The sequence below is a fragment of the Hevea brasiliensis genome, chromosome 3, assembly GCF_030052815.1.
Source record: "Hevea brasiliensis isolate MT/VB/25A 57/8 chromosome 3, ASM3005281v1, whole genome shotgun sequence".
NCBI classification, from domain to species: Eukaryota; Viridiplantae; Streptophyta; class Magnoliopsida; order Malpighiales; family Euphorbiaceae; genus Hevea; species Hevea brasiliensis.
Window position 1 is genome coordinate 106996923 of NC_079495.1, and position 21948 is coordinate 107018870.

The 21948-nt window shown below is 34.9% G+C and overlaps 1 protein-coding gene across 1 annotated transcript in view; it reads left to right on the forward strand.

The window, feature by feature from the left end:
• Nucleotides 1-4818: 4818 nt before the first annotated feature.
• The window catches only part of LOC110668167 (protein ILITYHIA), a 31315-nt gene continuing 14185 nt past the window's right edge, over nucleotides 4819-21948 (forward strand). The window contains exons 1-37 of the mRNA XM_058144433.1: nucleotides 4819-5099; nucleotides 6304-6680; nucleotides 6792-6920; nucleotides 7075-7456; nucleotides 7577-7723; nucleotides 7878-8062; nucleotides 8154-8280; nucleotides 8452-8525; nucleotides 8608-8684; nucleotides 8766-8802; nucleotides 8879-9045; nucleotides 9345-9528; nucleotides 10441-10518; nucleotides 11162-11281; nucleotides 11394-11453; nucleotides 12678-12803; nucleotides 12955-13054; nucleotides 13190-13359; nucleotides 13910-14212; nucleotides 14298-14414; nucleotides 14519-14620; nucleotides 14702-14851; nucleotides 16208-16372; nucleotides 16508-16684; nucleotides 17986-18108; nucleotides 18267-18347; nucleotides 18424-18540; nucleotides 18742-18914; nucleotides 19388-19465; nucleotides 19563-19710; nucleotides 20306-20428; nucleotides 20520-20576; nucleotides 20657-20767; nucleotides 20896-21087; nucleotides 21181-21354; nucleotides 21601-21711; nucleotides 21810-21879. Coding sequence (XP_058000416.1) covers nucleotides 4979-5099; nucleotides 6304-6680; nucleotides 6792-6920; nucleotides 7075-7456; nucleotides 7577-7723; nucleotides 7878-8062; nucleotides 8154-8280; nucleotides 8452-8525; nucleotides 8608-8684; nucleotides 8766-8802; nucleotides 8879-9045; nucleotides 9345-9528; nucleotides 10441-10518; nucleotides 11162-11281; nucleotides 11394-11453; nucleotides 12678-12803; nucleotides 12955-13054; nucleotides 13190-13359; nucleotides 13910-14212; nucleotides 14298-14414; nucleotides 14519-14620; nucleotides 14702-14851; nucleotides 16208-16372; nucleotides 16508-16684; nucleotides 17986-18108; nucleotides 18267-18347; nucleotides 18424-18540; nucleotides 18742-18914; nucleotides 19388-19465; nucleotides 19563-19710; nucleotides 20306-20428; nucleotides 20520-20576; nucleotides 20657-20767; nucleotides 20896-21087; nucleotides 21181-21354; nucleotides 21601-21711; nucleotides 21810-21879 — 5233 coding nt within the window. The 5' untranslated portion in view covers nucleotides 4819-4978. The remainder of the gene's footprint in view (nucleotides 5100-6303; nucleotides 6681-6791; nucleotides 6921-7074; nucleotides 7457-7576; nucleotides 7724-7877; nucleotides 8063-8153; nucleotides 8281-8451; nucleotides 8526-8607; nucleotides 8685-8765; nucleotides 8803-8878; nucleotides 9046-9344; nucleotides 9529-10440; nucleotides 10519-11161; nucleotides 11282-11393; nucleotides 11454-12677; nucleotides 12804-12954; nucleotides 13055-13189; nucleotides 13360-13909; nucleotides 14213-14297; nucleotides 14415-14518; nucleotides 14621-14701; nucleotides 14852-16207; nucleotides 16373-16507; nucleotides 16685-17985; nucleotides 18109-18266; nucleotides 18348-18423; nucleotides 18541-18741; nucleotides 18915-19387; nucleotides 19466-19562; nucleotides 19711-20305; nucleotides 20429-20519; nucleotides 20577-20656; nucleotides 20768-20895; nucleotides 21088-21180; nucleotides 21355-21600; nucleotides 21712-21809; nucleotides 21880-21948) is intronic.

Below are 21948 nucleotides of genomic sequence, written 5' to 3' on the forward strand. Positions count from 1 at the left end.
ATTAATGTACAAGAAACATATGTGCATTGTTTTACCTATCAAAAGAACCATTGAAAATGTATATTTTGTAATAATAAATAGGTATAGCTACACAACAAGAAAGAAGAGATTACATTGTGCCTGGTCTAATTGATCAAGAGCTTCTTCGACTCCAGCCACAACACCGTTCTGAAGGGATTTGGAATGGTACAGTTGAGCATGAAGTGCTTACATGCAGGAGGCAGGGGAACATATTACATACTAACATTGATGATCGAATTGTTCCTCATCTTCGCGATTCTGGATTTATTAATATTGCTAGACTAGGATTTTTTTCTCTCGATTGGCACCTCATCAGTGCCTTTGTAGAGCAATGGCGACCAGAAACCCATACGTTTATGATGCCAATTGGTGAGTGCACAATCACTCTTCAGGTTGTCAGCATTATTTCCGGTTTGCCAGTACATGGGTATGCTATAACTATTATGTCACGGGCGGATTGGCCAGAAGTTTGTGAGACATTATTGGGAGCTAGACCACCCCCAGAAATAATCCTAGGACATACACTAAAATTAGCGTGAGTGATTGTGCACTAGCTAATGAGTTTGGAGATATTCCACATCATGCTGATGATTTAACCATATTATGGCATGCAAGAGCATTCATATTACGACTCATTGGTTTGATATTTCCTGACAAGACAAACTCACGTGTCAACTTGATGTTTCTACCCCTTCTAGAAGACTTGAGAGAAGCTGCGACATACAGTTGGGGTGGAGCTTGCTTAGCCTTCCTTTATCGTGAGCTATGCCGTGTTGCTGTTACTGAAACAAAGGAGATTTCATGACCACTATTCATTTTGTAGATCTGGGCTTGGGAGAGATTTAAAATAATCTCTCCATCAATAAGGGATCCATTAGCACCTCATGATGCACCTCTAGGTGCTAGGTATGTCATTAAATTTATATTTTTATCCATTAAGCAATGAATAAATTGCCTTTTATTGTATTACATTTTAAATTTTCTTATAAACTAACAGGTGGAGTAGAGCTCGACAAATCACTGAAGTAACAACCCATATATTGCCACAAATTCGGTATAACCTTGACTGGATGTGACCTGAAGATGTAAGTCAAAATTCCATAAATCTGACATAAAATAGTATGTTATATTTTTCCATACATTTATAATCACTTCATGTTTTGCTAATATTCACTTGCAGATCACATGGGAACCATATAGCGAGGAATTATTGGATGAGCTGCTAAACATGTGTATCTAAGGTCGTCCCCAATTGGAAGACAGTGGTGCCATTAATTTGCTTTCATATTATTGAATGGCACTAACCTGACAGAGTGATGAGGCAGTTTGGTTTGGCCCAGCCTATTCCAGCACTACCGATGCAAACAGATGAGCTGCACGATATTACTCTCCGACTCAATGAGAGTAATTGGGCACACCACCATGCAACAAATATTAATCGTTGGAATAGGCGAGAATAATATATTGTTTAAGGGCAACAAATGAGACAACCACTCCACCATCATTCTGAATATATGGAGTGGTACCGTCGAGCTGCTAGACATTGGATCTCAATAAGTGGAGCTGCTATTGGTTGTGTGGTAATGATTAACAACATGTATTTTTTTCATTATTAAATACTTATAATAATAATTTTATCTTTTTTAACCTAAAATGTAACGTTATATATATATATATATTTTTTATTTTTACAGGATGACGCAATTGAGGATTGTTTGATAAAATTAAAAAATCCATCAACACAAAACGTGGCAGAAGTTAAGCGTACATTAAGAAAAATGATGATTGCTTTGAAACATGAAAGTCGGCTTTGCCAAATGCCACCTCCTCAGTCTGCACCTCAAGCAACAACTTTCAATGATGAATTGGAAGAGGACCAACCCATCAAACAACCTGGGCCCTCACGTAGACCAGCACGACGTCGATCACGTCCTCGTGGACATCGTCAACATCCAGTGCATCAATCCTCTCCACCTAATGATGTTATGCCCCCACCTGTCTCATTTCACCCTTTTTGCATGGCATCAGCGCTTGGTCTTGTTCCCTCAGCTCCTGCACCGTCTGATCTTAGTCCATCCACAGTATTCCAACCATATTCAGAAACTATCCCCACACATTACACTGGCTGGATGCCTACCCCATTAATAGCTGACCCATCAGCACCATGGATGTCATATCATTCTCATGTGCAAAGTAGAAGTACATTTGACTTCACTGAGAGTCAGCAGCCACAAACACTAATGAGCAGCTTATTTGCTCCATTTGGCAGACCATCTAGCATTGGGTCATCACAATATGCTTCGAGTCAATTTGGTGGATATAGTTCAGATCAATACTATGCACTATATCAGTTTGGTGCCTTAGGCCATATTCCATCTGGTGCAGGTCTATTTGGACACCATGAACAAGGTGCTATGCATTATAATGCAGGGGGGGGAATCATCAGGACAACAACAAGGGCAACCTGGCCAACTCCAAGATGCACAAGGTGATCCAGAAGAGCAGCAAGAAGGGGACAACATCGAGTTCTTCGACCGAGACGACATATTTGAAGACCTAGTTGTGGCACATGACTAATTTAAATATTTATTTTCATTTGTATAATAATTATGAATATTTGTCTTAATTTATATCTTGCTTTAAGCCAATTGCTCGTATGACATGCTAGTAAACATTTTATATATATATATATTTTTAATTAATTTGAAAATAATAAAGTAATTACATTTATTAATTGCTATGAAGAAAATATATTATCCATAATTATAATAAGAATCAAAATTAATATTAGTTATACTTTAATAACTTTTAACGTTTATAACTAACATAATTTTAAATTTATCAATCTACTATGTTCTAAATATTAGAAAAAAAAGTTCCCATTAAGATGTATAAAATATACTATTTCAAATATTATACATTTATATTTTTAATCTATAAATTAAGAAATATTTTAATGATTAAGAAATTTTTTTTACAAAAATATAAAATTTCTAATACGATGGTAATATTTGTAATTTTTTGAATATAAATATTGTTTAAACCGTACAATTATATTATATTTACAATGTATAAATAAAATTAATTTCACAAATATATAATATTAAATTAATATTACTACTACTAAAACATAAAACAAACTTAAAAAAAATCAATGTATACAACTAACATATGTAAATTTAATATATTTTATAAAATATAATAAATAAATAAAATTAAATGATCCAAATATTATAAATTTAATATATTTTATAAAATAAATAAAATATAAAAATTATGGGCAACGCTAATACTTGAGACGCCAATCATATTAGCGTTTTGTTGGGGTACGCGGGGACGCCAATCATATTAGCGTTTTGTTGTTGCATGGTGTGCTCGTTTTCTAGTTGCATGGCACGCATGTGCAGAGAGGCGAAGAAGCGGAGGACACTACTATAAGTAGCGTTTTGCTGCTGAAATGGGTGTCAGACAGGCTAGTCCATGGGGACGCTATTTTAAGTAGCGTTTTTGACGTTAGGACGCTATTTTGAATAGCGTTTTATAATGCTTTTCTTTTGTGACGCTATTTTGAACAACATTTTTATGTTATCTCACTCTCTTTCTGTAATTACGCCAAATCCTAACCCATTTCAATATTTTTGTTTCCATGTTACCTTTGCACGGTCAATTTCTCCAAATATCTCGTGCTTTGGAATGCTAAATTGAGACCATGGAATCCAGGAGATTAAGAGAATCTTGCAACTAGAATCACATTTCTTAGTTACTGTTTAATCAAAATCTTAATCTTGGAGCCCGGAAGAGGCCCAACGATGATTGACGCATACGAAATTCAAAGCTGATAAAGCGCAGTGCCGTGGAAAATGACGTGAGAAAATAATGGCGTATTGAAGCCAGTTGTGGGAAGCCGAGAATGGCACCAAGTAGAATGATGTAGGCCTTTGCCCTATAAATACCAAGAAGGAAGGGGGGGAATGAAGTCCTACACCGTATATTGTTTATATAATTGTATCTATTTGAAGCTTTATATTTAGAAAATACTAAAAACAGAGCATATCGATTAGCTTATTTGAGCCACTTGGGAGAGTTGTAAAAGACTTCACCCACGTCAGCCTCATACTTATTCCCTTCCTTTCTTCAACTTAAAGAATCTCTCTTATGAAGCGGCCTGTGACCCTATCCAATAAACTAAAAAGCCCATCAAGATCTGAACCAGTTCTTGTGAATTTGCATGGGCCTCAAACAGACTCAACACCGACTTGGACAATATAAGAAAAATAAGGCTTCATATTGATTTATATATTCTCTACGTACATAAATAATAATTATATTTAAATTTTTAATAATAATTAAAAAAATAATTAAATAATTTTATTTTATAAAAAATATTAATAATTTATTTAATTATTATTTTTTAAAAATTTTAAAAATAATATTAATATAATAAATAAATAATTAATTAAAAATAAAAAATATTTATTATAATTTATAGAGATAAAATATAAAATTAAAAAAAATAATTAATTATGTTTAGTATTCTAAATGTGATAGATAATTATGAATAAAATAAGAAATTAAATATTATTATTATCTATGGATGGAGAAAATATTTTAAAAAATATAAAATAATAAAAAACTTATTAATATTTAAAAATTAATATAATATTATTTATAAATTTAATATGTTTTTAAAATACCTATTTAATAAAACTAAATATTAAAATAGAATATAAAAATTTTAAAAATTGATAATAATTTTATTTTACTTTTAGACAAAATGACCATAAAATCTGACCATATTATTTTCGATCTCTATTTCTCAGTGAGCTTCTAAAACCCTAATCAAACTCCAACGCACATCTTTTCATATCCGTTGCTGTATGCATCGCGTCGTCTCCATTTCTGTCGTCGGAGCTTGAAGTCTTTACTTGGATCATCATTCCGGACCTTCCCTTTCCCAATGGCGGCTTCATCATCTCTTGATTCCCTCATTTCCATTGCCGGGTCGGTCTCCACTCCCTCCACCAAGAAACGGGTCCGGATATTCCGCGATGATATCCCTTTGATTCTCAACAATTCAGGCAACTACTCTTCTTTCAATTGAATTATGTTCTCATGGTTATTTATATGTTGGTACAAGAGTACAAGTGTTCATCAATCTTCATATTTGGAGCTATTAGTTAACTTGAACAAAAAGCTAATTATTTCACAAGAATTAGCATGAATCAGTATCACCCACTTCTTACTTTCCTGTAGAATCAAAGCTCACTTAGTTTCAGAACTTTCATTTCATTGTAGAATTACTAGTTGAAATCTTTGGAGTTGAAAATGCTGCCTAATCATTGATGATGATATAGTTGTGCATGGTAGTCTTAATCCATGTTAATGGGACCTGCACTGCATTCTGTTGGGCATGGGGCACCTTTACGGATTTTGTTGGTGAGATAAGACAATGTGATCCAATTTGAGATTAGTTTTTCTCAGTTTACCTTTGTTTTTAGGTTTTCTATCTCAGACGTGCTGAAATTGAAACCGATTCGTTCAGTTATACTGCGCTGCAAAATTGAAACTATATGCACCTTAGCTGTTTCTGTGCGTTCTGAAATGGCATTTAGTGTAAATGCTATTTAGAATTTGGAAGTATTTTTCATGCAAAGATGGAAATTTAGTTTTGTGAAGTTGGGGAGGTACTGATATTTTGGCTATACATTTTTCTAGCTTGCCTTTGGTTCCTTTTCATTATATAGTGCATTCAGTGGTATAAAGAATATAATAATGAAATGTATGGCAATAGTTAAGTTTTTGCACGCTTGTCTTCTGAACACTTTGCCGCTTTCCCATGTAATGGTTTTTGATATCAGAAGCTGTGATAGGTTGGAAGTAACTCCTGTATCGTGCGATGCGAGGAATTCAAATGTTACCTGTTGACTAATTGTTGTGGTATTGTTCATGTGAATCTACATAATAAAAGACCTTGATAAACAAAACATGTGGTCTGTCACGGGAGCTATGACATATGAGCTTCTTTCATCCTCATGGTCTACACTATAATACTTGTAGCAATGTATCCATAAACTCTTAATATGGTTACACTTCTTGCATTCTTCTTTGTACTAATTAATGTTCTCGCTTTCATCTTTGTACTAATTAAAGGTACATCCTAACCTCTGCCTTCCCCTAAATGTGCTCTCAATGTGTGTGTGTTTTATGTAAGCAAAGCTACATTTTTGTCGAACTTGCATGATATATATTATCTAATATTTGCATTCATGTAAAATTTTGCAGAGATGTCTCCTGAGGTTGCATCAACATTAATAGATGTAGTTTTTCAAACATTGACTATATATGAGGACCGTAGATCAAGGAAAGCTGTTGATGACATTGTTGAAAAAGCTTTGGGTGAAATTATATTCATGAAAAATTTTGCCGCAACCCTTGTTCAGACCATGGAAAAGCATTCAAAGTTCCAGTCTCATGTAGGCTGCTACAGACTTCTCAAGTGGTCATGTCTTTTATTAAGCAAGAGTCAGTTTGCTGCGGTTTCAAAGAATGCAGTATGCAGAGTTGCTGCAGTGCAGGCATCCCTGCTTCATATTGTTATTCAAAGATCTTTTCGCGAGCGAAGGGCTTGCAAGCGATTATTTTTTCATTTATTTTCACAGGTTTAACCTTATTTAAAATTTTAAATGTGGTTTTTTTCAAGGAGATCACATGTTGAGTTGGCTAATATATTTCAATTTAATGATCTTAATGAATTTTTGTTATTTTCCCAGTCACCAGACATATACAAAATCTTTGCTGAGGAATTAAAGGATGCACGGATCCCCTACAAAGATAGCCCTGAATTAATATGGTTATTGCTGGAATTTTCAATTGCATCATCTTCTTTTGGAGAATTGAAGGTTATAATTGTTTAAATTTCACATATTATGCAATTGGAGATATTCCTTATGTGATATGGGACTATTTGACGGCAGTGGTTTTACATTACATAGTTTACACTTTTTTCTTTCTGCTGAAGTCTTGAGTCTTGATGTCATTTTTTATTTTTTGCAGCCAATATTTCTTGACATATATGTTAAGGCAGTTTTAAATGCTAAAGAAAAGCCTGCAATAGGGCTTAGTGAATCATTCCGTCCGCTCTTTATGCATTTGTTGCATGAAGATTTTCAAAATATTGTGGTTCCATCTTCAGTAAAAATGTTGAAGCGCAACCCTGAGATTGTGTTGGAATCAGTCGGAATTCTTTTGAAATTAGTTGAACTTGATTTGAGCAAGTACGCCAACGAACTTCTTTCAGTAATATTGTCACAGGCTCGACACACAGACGAAATTAGAAGACTTGGGGCATTGGCTATAGTCCGGTGTTTGAGTCAAAAGTCTAGTAATCCTGATGCTTTAGAAGCAATGTTTGCTGCTGTTAAAGCTGTAATTGGAGGTGTGGATTTGCTTTATATAATTTCTCATAGCGGTTTTAAAATCATGGTTTAGATAATCTATGAATGAATCATTGAACTTCGACCTAGGTTCTTCTAACTCAAGTTTTGCATGCAATCAGGTTCAGAAGGAAGACTTCAATTTCCTTACCAGAGAATTGGCATGTTCAATGCTCTTCAAGAGTTATCATATGCGCCTGAAGGAAAATATTTAAGCAGTCTGTCACGTACGATATGTCAGTTCCTTTTATCTTGCTACAAAGATGAGGGTAATCTGTTACTTGATAACCTTTTTCATTGTTGGCCACTTCTGTGTATTGGTGTATATATTCTCCCATCTCTATCTCTCTCCCTCTTGAGCCCCTTTTTTTTTCTTTTGGTCTTTTTTTGGTTTTAATTTGTGCCTACTATTCATATTTCCAGGAAATGAAGAGGTAAAGCTTGCAATTTTGTCAGCTACTGCTTCTTGGGCAGCACGATCTGCAGATGCTGTTCAGGCAGATATGGTTTCATTTATTGCTTCTGGTCTCAAGGAGAAAGAAGTTTTAAGAAGGGGACATCTTCGTTGTCTACGGGTCATATGCAAAAATGCTGATACTGTTTTACAGGTAACTTTGACCTGCCATTATGTATTGCTCTGAATATTTGCAGTTGGGACTAGTCTGTGCTGATGTTTTGTCGCTTTACTGTGCACCATAGATATCATCTTTGCTTGGGCCTCTTATTCAACTTGTAAAAACTGGTTTCACTAAAGCAGTTCAGCGTCTAGATGGTGTATATGCTTTGCTTATTGCTGGGAAGATTGCATCTGCAGACATCAAAGCAGGTTTCTGTAACAAATATTTTTGCTGTTATTTTGGTTTTTATTGTCATTGATAAGAGACATTTGAATAATTACTTAAAACAGAATGTGCCAATCCTTTCCTATCCAACACTGCCATGGCGTTTGATTTGTTTTACTCTGAGCTGATTTTTCTTTCTACTTTTTGTTTCTTAGAGGAGACACTGGCAAAGGAAAAGATCTGGTCTTTGATTTCCCAAAATGAACCTTCACTTGTACAAATTTCTTTGGTAGCTACTTGCTTATTTCTTGGCTTTCATTTCAGTAATATGTGCCTCTCCGTGTTTTAAATAACATGCATATGTTTTACAGGCTTCAAAATTATCTGCTGAAGATTGCATGGCATGTGTTGAACTTCTTGAGGTGCTTGTGGTGGAACATTCTCGCAGGTGATTTCACTTATGTTAAGCTATACTTTGTTGTTTGTTAGAATGAAAAACTAATCGGCTCCTCTATCAATGGTTGTGCAGAGTTTTAGAAGCTTTTTCGGTCAAATTATTGTTACAGGTACCACTTGTAAGCATGCTATGCATTTCTTTCCTCAAATGAAAAATATGTGATAACTGATTATGCATTGGTGCAGTTAATAGTCTTCTTTCTATGCCATCCGAGTTGGGAGGTTCGAAAAATGTCGCATGAGGCTACCAGAAAAATAATTTCTTCTCTCCCACAGTTATCTGAAGCTCTTTTAACTGAGTTCTTAAGTTTTCTTTCAGTAGTTGGAGAGAAAATCTTTGTTTTGAAGACAAGGTAAACTTTTAGCTGATGACCTCTCTAATTGTGTTTCTTTTGTTAGATCTAAAGGTATATATTTATGCTTTATCCAGAATGCTTTGTGGTGGTTTTAACAAAGTAATGATTGACACTTCTACTGTCTTGCTTGCTTTTGGTATATACAAGATGGAAATAAACACTTTGAGTTCCCCCCTTTTCTCAGATCACTATGATTGTTGAATTTTTCTGGGTACATTTTTGTTCTTGTGATTTTTATTAAGGATTTTATTTTCTGCTTTCTTTGGTGGATGGAATCTGAATTCATGTCTCTGTAGTGACACAGATTATTCATTGGACTCTCAAGTTCCTTTTCTTCCATCAGTTGAGGTATCAGTGAAGGCTTTAGTTGTGTTATCGTCTGCAACTCTTGCTTCTTCTCCAAGTATATGCACACAAATCATATTCTGCTCGCATCATCCATGCATCGTTGGCACTGCAAAAGGAGATACAGTTTGGAGGGTAGACTTCTCTCTTTCTCTCTCTCTCTCTCTCTCTCTCTCCACAAAGAAAAAGCCCTTAGTGCATATGCACAGCTTCTATTTTGAAGTCAGTTTAGTTGGATCCATAAAAACATAAACCTTGTTGTGAGGGAAAAATTTTTTAAGATTATATTTGCTCATATAAATGTTGACCAAGAACTAAAATTTTCTTTTAGTTAAATGCGATTTACATGGTGTTAATGCATTATAGTTTGGGAAGTTTACTAGAAAATCTCTGAGTTAGATAATACTTGGCCTTTGGCCATCTCAATTGTCAAAATTGGCTAAAAAGTATGGCAAAACATTGTAGTTTTGATCCAATACGTTTTAAATTGTATGAACGTTTCTAAGTTATTTTGGAAAATAGATGTATCAACTGTAAGTGATACCTAAGTGTGTAACATTTTTATAATCCTTTCTTGAGTTTGAATTTGTTTTGGAAAATTAAAAGTATGTAGTGGATAAGTTATTATGAGTTATAGTATTTAATAATTTACAGCATTTTGAACTGTGTGAATTATTCTTATACATTTTTGTAGAATTTTTTACATGCTTGCACATGGCACAGTATCCTCATGAAGGAGGCTGTGTGCCTTAATTCTATTTTAGTTATATTGCATTAATTTTAATGATCTTTAGGGCTACAAAACACATCAGATGATAATTATTTTGTGAAGCAATATGGGATTATTCTAGTATGCTGAAAGAAATAGGATCTGTAACGAACAATGAGATTGCCTGGAGGCATGCTTGATTAGTTGGTAAGTGCTAAATAGAAAATAGCAAGACTGAGGTCTTCGCTGATGAGGATGAAGGTTGACAATAGCACTAAAGGTCATGGTTATGTTTCATTTTTAGGTTTGATAATTGATAATCATTTTTCCATTTGCAGAGGGTTCATAAATGTTTGCAAACACTTGGTTTTGATGTCTTCGGTATGATTTCTGCAAACGTTGAGAATTTATGCAAGGTAAGTTTAACTTGTCTTAATTTAATTTTTAATGTAAAAACAATCTATGGCATTAGCAATTATAGCTGAGACTTCCAGTACTACTTGGCATATGGCTTTTTTTCCCGCTCTCTTGTAATTGAAGGAGATAGAACTTAATGGCTTTGTTGTGGGAATGCATTTTTTTCATTTGACTAATCTCCATTGTTTGCCTGTCTTAACTAGATGTATGAAAATTGAACTAAGGTTTTCTATAGAAATTATTTGATGTGCTTGAGGAAAAGATATTTAAAAGATGTTTCATTTTTGCTAGTGAGTTATTTTGACATGTTTGTGTGTTATTATTGTAATTCTGAAGAGAAAGGAAACTTTGCTTCAAGTTTTGATGTTTGAAATGGTGCATGGAAGGTGTTTTGGTTGTAATAGGGTTTATCAAACAAATTGAGTTTTGATGCTTAAGCAATGTTGACATCTTTGGATCTATTTGATTGCATATTCTAGAACCTTCCTAATTTTGTGTAGCCTGTTCTTACCTGCCTTTAATTTCTTTCTTATTAACTTTGACCTGTATGAGTGTTGTATTTTGCTGTCTACTGCATCTCTATCAGGACGACATAGCCATTCTGCTGGTCAGCCACTAACTTTCCATAGCTTATTTTTTCAGGGTCTACTAGGACCAATGGGGTTGATGAGTTCGAATGTATTTGAACAAGAAGCAGCAATAAGTTCTCTAACAACATTGATGTCAATTACTCCTAGAGATATCTACATGGAGTTTGAAAAGGTATGTGGCTTGCATATCTGTTGTTTCAAATGGAACTTTTGTGAATTGTAGTCAATGATGGGTTTTAGCTGGAATTGAGTCTTGACAAAAGCCTTTGCGTTCTCCTTGTCAGCACTTAAAAAAACTCGAAGATCGTTGTTCACATTATATGCTTTCGGAAAATGACATTCAGGTAAAGTCTCTCATATTCATCTTCTTGATTTATTCTGGATTTGCCAAATGAAGAATTGATTACATTTTTATTTCAATTAAAATTGATGTTGTTCACAATTTTGCTGGTAAACCATAGAAAAAATTGGAGGTTAAATATAATTTTGAGGGTGAGTGCTTTATTTCTGTTTTCCTGTTGCGATACGTTCCAACTAAGTTAAATCCTACGCACCACATTTCTTTACAATTTGGAAGAAAATTTGGGGTTGGATATAAGTTATCAGCTCCTAAATTGAAAGGCGGCAATCCTCATGTTGAGACACTATTATTTATAGTGTGATTCAAAGGACAACCTTAATTTTTGCTAGAAGTTGATTTACTCTTATGACTAGCAAATATCTTTTGCAGCTAGAACTCTTTTTCTTAGCGATAGAATTGAACCTTTTACCTTCTGTCTTGAAGGGATTCCAATGACAGTGTTTTATTTCAGTATTTGGTCGCTAGTTTTCCTTTGCAGGGATATCAATGACATAATGTCTCTTCAGACTCGGGTTGTTGCATTTGCTTGTCATTTTGTACCAGGGTTGCTCATTTTCATCACCTTCATGTACTCAATTTTTAGGAAGCCCTTGTGGCTAATTCTGATTCAATGTTCTTTACTGTATTTTGTGGAGATGTATAGTAGACTTTCTCTTCTTTTCCTTATTTTGTGTCAGGTTGTGGATAGAGGGGACTGTGAACCAACAAAATGATAGGTTATTTGACTCCCACAAATCGTTGTGTTTTTAACTTTTTTGGGTCTTGATTAATGGAGTCTGCTACAATATGAAAGTAAAGATGACTCCTGGAGAATAATCAAAAGCAAGTGTTCCTTTTACAATTTGTACAATTAGGAGGAATGCTTTCTTGATGTTATTACTGAATCCGTCTGTTGGAAAATTCTTCTGATTACTTCTTGGAATAAGTTGATCTCATTCTTTAGTGGACTTTGGCTATCAAAGTTATGGTTTAACATATCTACTGTCTGGTAACTTTATAGTTCTCAATATTTTTTTCCTTATTTTATTCATTTTTTTTTTGTCAAGTGCTATAGAAGTGTCAACACATGTAAAATAATGTTTTGATGTTCCTGCTGTAATGTGGTGTGCTGATGTTATGCGTCCTTTTTGTTCTTGTGCTATATATGTGTTGTTTTTCACCTACCCATATATTTTTGTGTGATTATTTCCCTCTGTTTGTCTCCCAGATTTTTCATACTCCTGAAGGAATGCTTTCCAGTGAACAAGGTGTTTATGTTGCCGAGTCTGTTGCTGCTAAGAACACAAAACAGGCAAAGGGCCGTTTCCGGATGTATGAGGACCAGGATGGCATGGTAATTATTGATATTATGCTGTTATTCCTCACTCCTCCCCCCCTCCCACCTCCACCACTTTTCCTATTTTTGCTTTTGTTGCTTCTCCCCTGGTGTTTGGAAATAATTTATTTGTCATCTAAATGGTTTTGTATCCTTTGTTGGATCCCAGGATCACATCAGTTCTAATCATTCCGTCAAGAGAGAACCAGCTGGTAGAGAAGCTGCTGGTGTGGGGAAAAAAGATACTGGAAAATTAGCAAAGAAAACTGGCATGTCATTTTGTATTCTTTATATTGGTTGTGGTTTCTTTTACTATGTATTAATGATATGTTTTTTCACGCATTTTCTCTGTTTTTTCTCCTTTATTTTTTTCTCTTTTATTTTTTTCTCTTTTAATTTTCTAGACAAAGGAAAGACAGCAAAAGAAGAGGCACGTGAATTATTGCTGAAAGAGGAGGCAGCAATACGTGAGAAGGTCCGGGGTATACAGAATAATCTGTCTTTAATTCTGCGAGCACTTGGAGAAATGGCCCTCTCTAATCCTGTATTTGCGCATAGTCAATTGCCTTCCCTGGTTTGTGTCCTTTAGCCAGCTTTTCCTAAGCATATTACATTGCTTGATGCACCACTACCAACTTTTTAACATCTAACAAAAATATAAAGTTGGCATAGTTGTGTTAATTTTATTATCTCTTTTATTGCATGTGGAAACCATTGTTGTTTATGTCATGCCGTAAGAATGTATATTGGTTTCCATTCCGTGGTCCTGATTCAGAAGATCATGTCTCAGATCACTCTCAAAGCAGCAATATTCACACAGATTATGGGAAGAAAATATCCATGCACATCCATGTGCACCAGCTGTTATGTTACGAGCAGCTTTTTGTTGATTTTTATTTTCAGTTGGTCATTTTGATCCAATATGTTTGATATTAGCATATGTTCTGCTTCTTGTATGAACTTAGTTTCTCATGAGTTTCAATATTCATTTTCCATAGATATGTGATCTACAACATATAAATTCATGCAAATTTTTTGATGTACTATATTCCCTTCTCCCTTTTATATCCATTTGCTCTCTTCTTTGTGATTGTAACTTGTTTCTGTTTTGGTTATGACATTAGGTTAAGTTTGTTGAACCTTTGCTCCGGTCACCTATAGTAAGTGATGTGGCCTATGAAAGCTTGGTGAAGCTTTCCCGCTGTACGGCTCCACCGCTTTGTAATTGGGCCATTGACATTGCTACTGCTTTGCGCCTTATTGTGACTGAGGAGGTCGATATTCTGCTGGATCTGATTCCAGCAGTTGGTGAAGAGGAAGCCAATGAAAGCCCATCCATGGGTCTTTTTGAAAGAATAATTTATGGATTATCTGCCTCTTGTAAATCTGGACCTCTTCCCGTAGATTCGTTTACCTTTGTCTTTCCAGTAAGTTTTTCTTGCCATTTTATTTGACTATACATTCAGTGATTTAACTCTTCTATTAATATCAAAATGGTATTTTTGTTTTCAGATAATGGAGCGTATTCTGTTATCTTCTAAGAAGACTGGACTTCATGATAATGTGCTTCGGATTCTCTATTTGCACATGGATCCCCAATTACCCCTTCCTAGACTTAGAATGCTATCAGTTACACATCTTCCTTTTGATACTCAAATTTGATAATATATGATCTTTAGACTTCATTGCATATTTGTGTTGCTTGCTATATTGTTTACTTCTTTGCATTTCAGGCTCTTTATCATGTTCTAGGTGTTGTTCCTGCTTATCAAGCACCTGTTGGAGCAGCCTTGAATGAATTGTGCCTTGGTCTGCAGCCAGATGAAGTTGCTTCTGTATGTTCTTTATATTTTGGTTAGATTGCTTCTCCATTTAATTTGGTTAAAACTTCTTATGATTTCTAAATATTCTTGCAGGCTTTGTATGGAGTGTATGCAAAAGATGTTCATGTAAGAATGGCCTGTTTAAATGCCATAAAATGCATTCCAGCTGTTTCTAGCCATTCTCTTCCTCAGGATGTTGTGGTTGCAACCAGCATTTGGATTGCTCTGCATGATCCGGAAAAGGTTTGCCCTGCCAACTGTACCCTCTCTTCCTCTCTATCATTCTACAGTCTGTAATGAGATAAAATATCTTGATTCAATATTTTTGAAGAGGGGCACCATGTCCCATTCACAGAATGTACAATTGTGCACAAAGGTTTTGAAAAGAACAACTGAAAGGATTGCTTGCAACATGGCACATGTTAAATCACTAGGAGCCAATAAGTTATTTGTAATATCGTGCCATCCCAAACAAACAAAAGCTTAAAGATATCTTACATTTTGGAGACAAGAGTGACATTCCCAGTTGAGTTGCTCTTCCTTAGACCACCCAAAGAAACCAGGAAACAACTAGCCTTCTGCTTTGGAATTGTACTGCTACAAATTCAAATTAAAGTAAAATTAAGATTCCTTCTTTATAAGCATTTTCACAATTAACATTTGATTGACACTTTCTTCTTCCCTTATCATGCATAATACTTCTGTTATCTATCTATTGCCAACATTGAGTCTAAAAGGCAAAAATCTCCGCCTTAAGCAGTGGCTTTGTTTCCATTCTTCAGTGCAAAGCTTTTCACTCAAAAGTCTAATATCCTTGCGACCTTCCACATTATATTCTCAATCTACACTCTAATTTTTTTAAGCAATCTCATTTATAATATCCAAGGGAAAGGGTATCAAATATCACCACCCAGTTTTCATACTGCAATCAGTCTTCTACCAATGCTTTATTATTGGCTGCCACGTTATAGAGTGAAGGAAATGCTACCAGGAAACTTCCATCACCTGCTCATTCCCAAAGAAACTTTTAGGTCCATTACTCCATTTGCCACTTTAAATTTCTGAAGTGAAGCATGGTGATCTGCCCATCCTTTATGGACTATGTTTCTGCTTTATTCAAAATTGCTTTGGAATTTAACTTCTTCTAGAAGTTATACAAGAAGCATTTAGCAAGTTCTGCTACTGACAACTAATATGGTCATTAGATGTTTTGGCATTTTTCCTATTAATTGAAGTTGTTGTTGGTCTTGTTTCTCCTCCCTTTTCAGTTCCTTCCCCTTTGCCTGTGTGCATTGGGCTTGCTCCTTCACTGCTAAGGTTCTGTTGGGATGATGTTCAATTTCTCTGTGGACCTTACAGCTAAACAATTCTGTGGTATTGGTGATTATGTTATATCTTTTAGCTGAGTCGTGTGTCATTTTACCCATACATTTTTTCTCGTTGAAGTTCTTTCACTAAGTGTAACATACTGCACTAAATGTTTTGTCACATTATTTTAACTGAGTCATGTGTTTATCTGTTTATTCCTTGCATCATTAATTATTTCATTCCTTTCTCCATCTTAATGGAATCCATTCTTCATTATTTTAATGTTTACAGTCAATAGCTGAAGCTGCAGAGGATATATGGGATCGTTATGGATATGACTTTGGGACTGACTATTCTGGACTTTTCAAAGCACTTTCTCATATTAATTATAATGTTCGTGTGGCTACTGCAGAGGCATTGGCTGCTGCTTTGGATGAAAACCCTGATTCTATACAGGTTATTTTGAATCAAATGAGTTGTTTGTTCCCCTCACAACACCCCCTACCGCTCTCCCCCCACCCCAAAAGATAAAAAAGTTTTATCTGTACTTCTTTTGGGATCTTGGTTTGATTTGTATAATAATAATATCAGGAATCACTTTCCACTTTGTTTTCCTTGTACATTCGAGATGCCACCTTTGGTGAGGACAATGTTGATGCTCGGTGGATAGGGAGGCAAGGGATAGCATTGGCTTTACATTCTGCTGCTGATGTTCTGAGAACAAAAGACCTTCCAGTTGTTATGACATTCCTCATATCACGAGCATTGGTAAGTACTTTGCTGTTTTGCAAACTAAGTAATATTTTGCTAATTTGGTAAGCTCTGCCAAAAGTAGATTACCAAGTTAGTTTTGCTTCACTCTACTGGATATGAAATCGTGGAATTGGTCTATAAAGCCCCCATCTATTTTGTAGTCCAATAAAGTTGACACATTGTCAATAATAAATTGTTTTCCCAAATTATCCCTTGCAAATTTGGTTGCTTTTTATGGAAGTGAGGCTGCTATGAACGCTTAATTATGTGTTTACTTAATGGACATCAAAGGGGCTATGTGTTACACTTGCAACCTACTGTAGATGGGGATCATGGTATAGAACTCATGATTCATCCTTGGAAAAAAAAAAAAATACAGTAGTGCGTGTTATATATCCAGATTTTGTAAATAATATTATAAACAAAGTATTATTTGGTTTGTGCAATGCATAATTTTGCCCCTAAATTCCTAAACTAATTGGGAAAGAATTGTTGCATACTTGATCTTTTATTTTGCCTACCTATTGCAACTCTAGACAGAATTTTATTTATTGATGAGTATCACATGATATATAATTGAAATATTATCAAGTTTAAGCCATCATAAAGTTACATACATACATATATGTATGTAACTTATATATATATATATATATAATCGATAAGCAAAATTTGCTCAAATCATTAATGAATAATTGAAATATTATCAAGTTTAAGCCATCATAAAGTTAAACTTGATAATATTTCAATTATTCATTAACAATTTGAGCAAATTTTGCTTATCGATTATAAAAAAGTCAAGGTGTAATAGGCTAAAATAAAAGATCAAGGGTGCAATAGACTTTTCGTTAGTTTAGGGGTAAATTTATGTATAAGCCTTATTTATAATGTTCTCATATACGAACATCAAGATTATGATATTAGATAGCTTGATATTTATTTCATTAATAGGGATGACTATCTTCTTGTTGTTTTTTGATGATCCTCCCCTGCCCCCAAGGCCTCTATGCACTTCTACAGAAACATAATTAATAAGATCATGGAAGTTTTACTTTGGAATGAATACTTGAATAGGGAGCAAAGTGATAATGCCATAATGTTTCTATTCTATATGTTTGAGTTAGTCCCTTCCAAGTGGTTTCATGATATTTAGGGGGGCACCTTCTGAATGTTAATGCTTTGTTTTGCTTGGATTATCTTGTTTGTCTGGAGATTTGATCAGTTTTAGCCAAATGTTTGTGCATATATGTGTATGCATGTGTAAGAGAGCATTTTAAAAGCATTGTCGCTAATTCGCAAATGATTTTGTTTCGTAGGCTGACCCTAATGCAGATGTTCGTGGAAGAATGATCAATGCTGGCATAATGATTATTGACAAGCATGGGAAAGAAAATGTTTCCTTGTTATTTCCAATATTTGAAAATTACTTAAACAAGAAGGTCTTACTTCACTTTGAGATAACTATTATTGTATCTCTTCTTTATTTTTAATGCCTTTCTAACTACTTTTGTCTTCAATGGCTGGGATATAACATGATATCATAAGTAAATATTGCTAACCTTTTTTATTATTGCATGCTATCTTTTTTCTTGTTTAGGCATCGGATGAGGAAAAATATGATTTGGTTCGTGAGGGTGTAGTTATTTTTACTGGAGCTTTGGCAAAACACTTGGAGAAGGTTTGATTATTAATATATCTACATTTTTTAAAGTATCTTTTGTATTCTTTTTAGCGGACTTGGTACTTCATTGCAGGATGATCCAAAAGTTCATGCTGTTGTGGAGAAGTTGTTGGACGTGTTAAACACTCCATCAGAAGCTGTTCAACGGGCTGTATCATCATGCCTATCTCCATTAATGCAATCAAAGAAAGTACGTAGAAACTGTTCCACAAAATAGGGTTTTAGGTTTGTAGTTGTGTATTTTATTTAGTGGAATACAATTACACTTGAGTACTCATGTGGTACATCTAGATCCCATTATTCTAAAGATTAAAAGTGCAATGGTTAATGCATGTTTCTTGTGCCTTTTTGAAATAAGAAATTTATTTTAATGTAATATATCTTGCATCAGGATGATGCAGCTGCACTTGTTTCTAGACTGTTGGATCAACTAATGAAGAGTGACAAATATGGTGAACGTCGTGGAGCAGCTTTTGGACTGGCTGGAGTGGTTAAGGGATTTGGAATATCTTGCCTGAAGAATTATGGTATTGTTGCTGCGTTGAGGGAAGGTCTTGCTGATAGGTATATTTATCCTCTTCTTTCGTTATTTATTTATTTTGGTACTTCAGAAACCTTTAAAGGGGAGGACGTGCTAGGGATTGAACCATTGACTTCTTGCACTATGAGGCAGACATTTAATCATTGGGGTATTGGCCCAAAAGTATTTAACCTTAAGTCTTGGATCTAGTGTGCTGCAGCCCCTATTATCAACGGATTGTGTAGTTACAATGACGCAGCGCGAAGCTTAGAAAGATAACACACTCACACACAAAAGTTAATGGAGAAAATTCTCTGCTGTAAATTTTATTATTTAAAATCTCAACTGAAACATAGAGATTTTAGGATATTAGAGTTTTTATGCTCCTAAACCCAATAGGAATATAAAGCTAATAACTATTCCACAAATCAAATTGCCTTCCCTGGTCATGGACCTTCATGTTTATCTTTGCAATCCTTATGGCATTTAATGAGCTTGCATTTCTTTCAAATTACAGGAATTCTGCAAAGTCTCGTGAGGGAGCTCTTTTGGCTTTTGAGTGCTTTTGTGAAAAGCTTGGAAAATTGTTTGAACCGTACGTATTACATTTACTTATGGTAAAGGTTGATCTCTATGTAATGTGATGTGGGTTTGTTTGTACAACTGATCTGTTTTTCCTCCTTTTGGTTCAGGTATGTGATTCTAATGTTGCCACTACTTTTGGTTTCTTTCTCTGACCAAGTGGTTGCTGTTCGTGAAGCTGCTGAATGTGCTGCTCGTGCAATGATGTCTCAACTCAGTGCACAAGGGGTTAAGCTTGTTCTTCCATCACTTTTAAAGGTGCCTAGTTTGTATTTGTTTCTTATACTTTGACATTTTCATGTATGATATGTACATTACTCGGTACTTAAATTACTGGACCTGTTTAAATTGTCATTTCAGAAGGATAAATTTGTTAGACCTGTTAAAATACATAATTTCTATGTATTTTAGCAGTTTGGTGCTTCTAGTTTGATTAATTATGCTGAACACTATCACTTTGGAATGCACTTGGAATCAATGGACTCTGATACTATCCAATTACTATGGCGACCTTGCATGTCTTAACGTATACAGAAGCTGTTGACTAATAAAGACATACAATTATCTTGCTAGTATACTACAATAAACCTTACTTAATGTACTAGCATTAACTCTTTCAATGTCAAACAGTAAACATTTTCCATGTTTTTACATACTCCCCTTGGAGTTTCATTTGCATATCTTTTACATGGTGTTATATAATAATTTATATTATTTTTATTATTGTTAAGATATAAAAATCATCCTCCTGTGCTTTACAGATAATTTCTCGCCATGAAAATTGTGTTGGAGAACTTCAGTCATCTGAGACTGCTGAATTGACTATTATATTTATAAATGCGTTTTTGTTCAGGGTCTTGAGGACAAAGCCTGGCGGACAAAGCAAAGCAGTGTACAGCTTCTTGGTGCGATGGCTTACTGCGCTCCTCAACAATTGTCGCAGTGTCTGCCCACAATTGTGCCAAAACTGACAGAGGTTTATCTAAATATAAACATAAGCCTGGTAATTTAGCTCTTAAAATGAATGTAGATCCTCTTGACCTGGGAAATTTCTCTTCTAATTACAGGTATTAACTGATACTCATCCCAAAGTCCAGTCAGCAGGACAAACGGCACTTCAGCAGGTTATATTGATCTTCTATTTCATATGTTCTGTCTATTTTGAGATTATAGTTGTCCATAATATTATTAGTGCTATTCTTAGGTTGGGAGTGTTATAAAGAATCCGGAAATATCTTCCCTTGTCCCTACACTTCTCATGGGCCTTACAGATCCCAATGACTACACCAAATATTCCCTTGACATTCTCCTCCAGGTAAGCCTTTACTGATAAAAAGAAAATCAAAAAGAAATTCTCATCCAAATAAGGTTTATGACTTAAAATTTGTTAGTTGTTACCTTCATCTCTTAATTGCTTTTGAAATTTTTTTTTTTTGCCTTCAGACAACTTTTGTTAATTCCATTGATGCCCCTTCACTCGCACTGCTGGTACCAATAGTTCATAGAGGGCTAAGAGAGCGAAGCGCTGAAACTAAAAAGAAAGCCGCACAAATAGTTGGAAATATGTGTTCTTTAGTTACTGAACCAAAGGATATGATTCCTTACATAGGGCTGCTTCTTCCTGAAGTAAAAAAGGTGCCTTTTTCACCATAATGTTACATTTTGATGGATATGATTTGTCCTTTATGACATAGCATTTACGATGGTGATTGTGCAAAATGAAAACAGGTTCTTGTGGATCCAATTCCAGAAGTTCGGTCTGTAGCAGCAAGGGCTCTTGGATCACTTATAAGAGGAATGGGAGAAGAAAACTTCCCAGATCTTGTCCCATGGCTTTTTGATACACTAAAATCCGATAATAGTAATGTCGAGCGCTCTGGAGCTGCTCAAGGGTTGAGTGAGGTTCGACTTCTTCACTAACTGTAACTTTTGCTTTCCTTTCATGGGATAAGTATTTTTCCCCATTACTTGAGCCAGTTATACCTTATTTAATATTTCACAAAGAGGGGAAATTTGCAACTGCTATGGTCACAGTATGATTGTTGTGCACCTGGGTCTCATATGTGGCCTTTCAATGGGAACTTCTATTTTGAAAAATTCTCTTTGTTAGTTTTACTTGATGGAGTTTTTTTCCTGTTAATGCTTCAGGTTTTAGCTGCACTAGGAACGGAATACTTTGAGATTGTACTTCCTGATATTATCCGAAACTGTTCTCATCAGAGGGCATCCGTACGTGATGGATATTTGACACTTTTCAAGGTGAATACTTTTGTATTTGTTAAGTTATATTTCACTGTGGATTTTATCTTCAAGAGCCTTGTATAATTAGTTTCCCTTTTGTGCATATTTACTTGTAGTATTTGCCAAGGTCATTAGGTGTTCAATTCCAGAACTATTTGCAGCAGGTGCTGCCTGCTATCTTGGATGGTGAGTTTCTGTCTTCCTACAGATATTTGGTGTAAACTTGGCTTTTTGTGTTCCTAATTTGGATTTTTA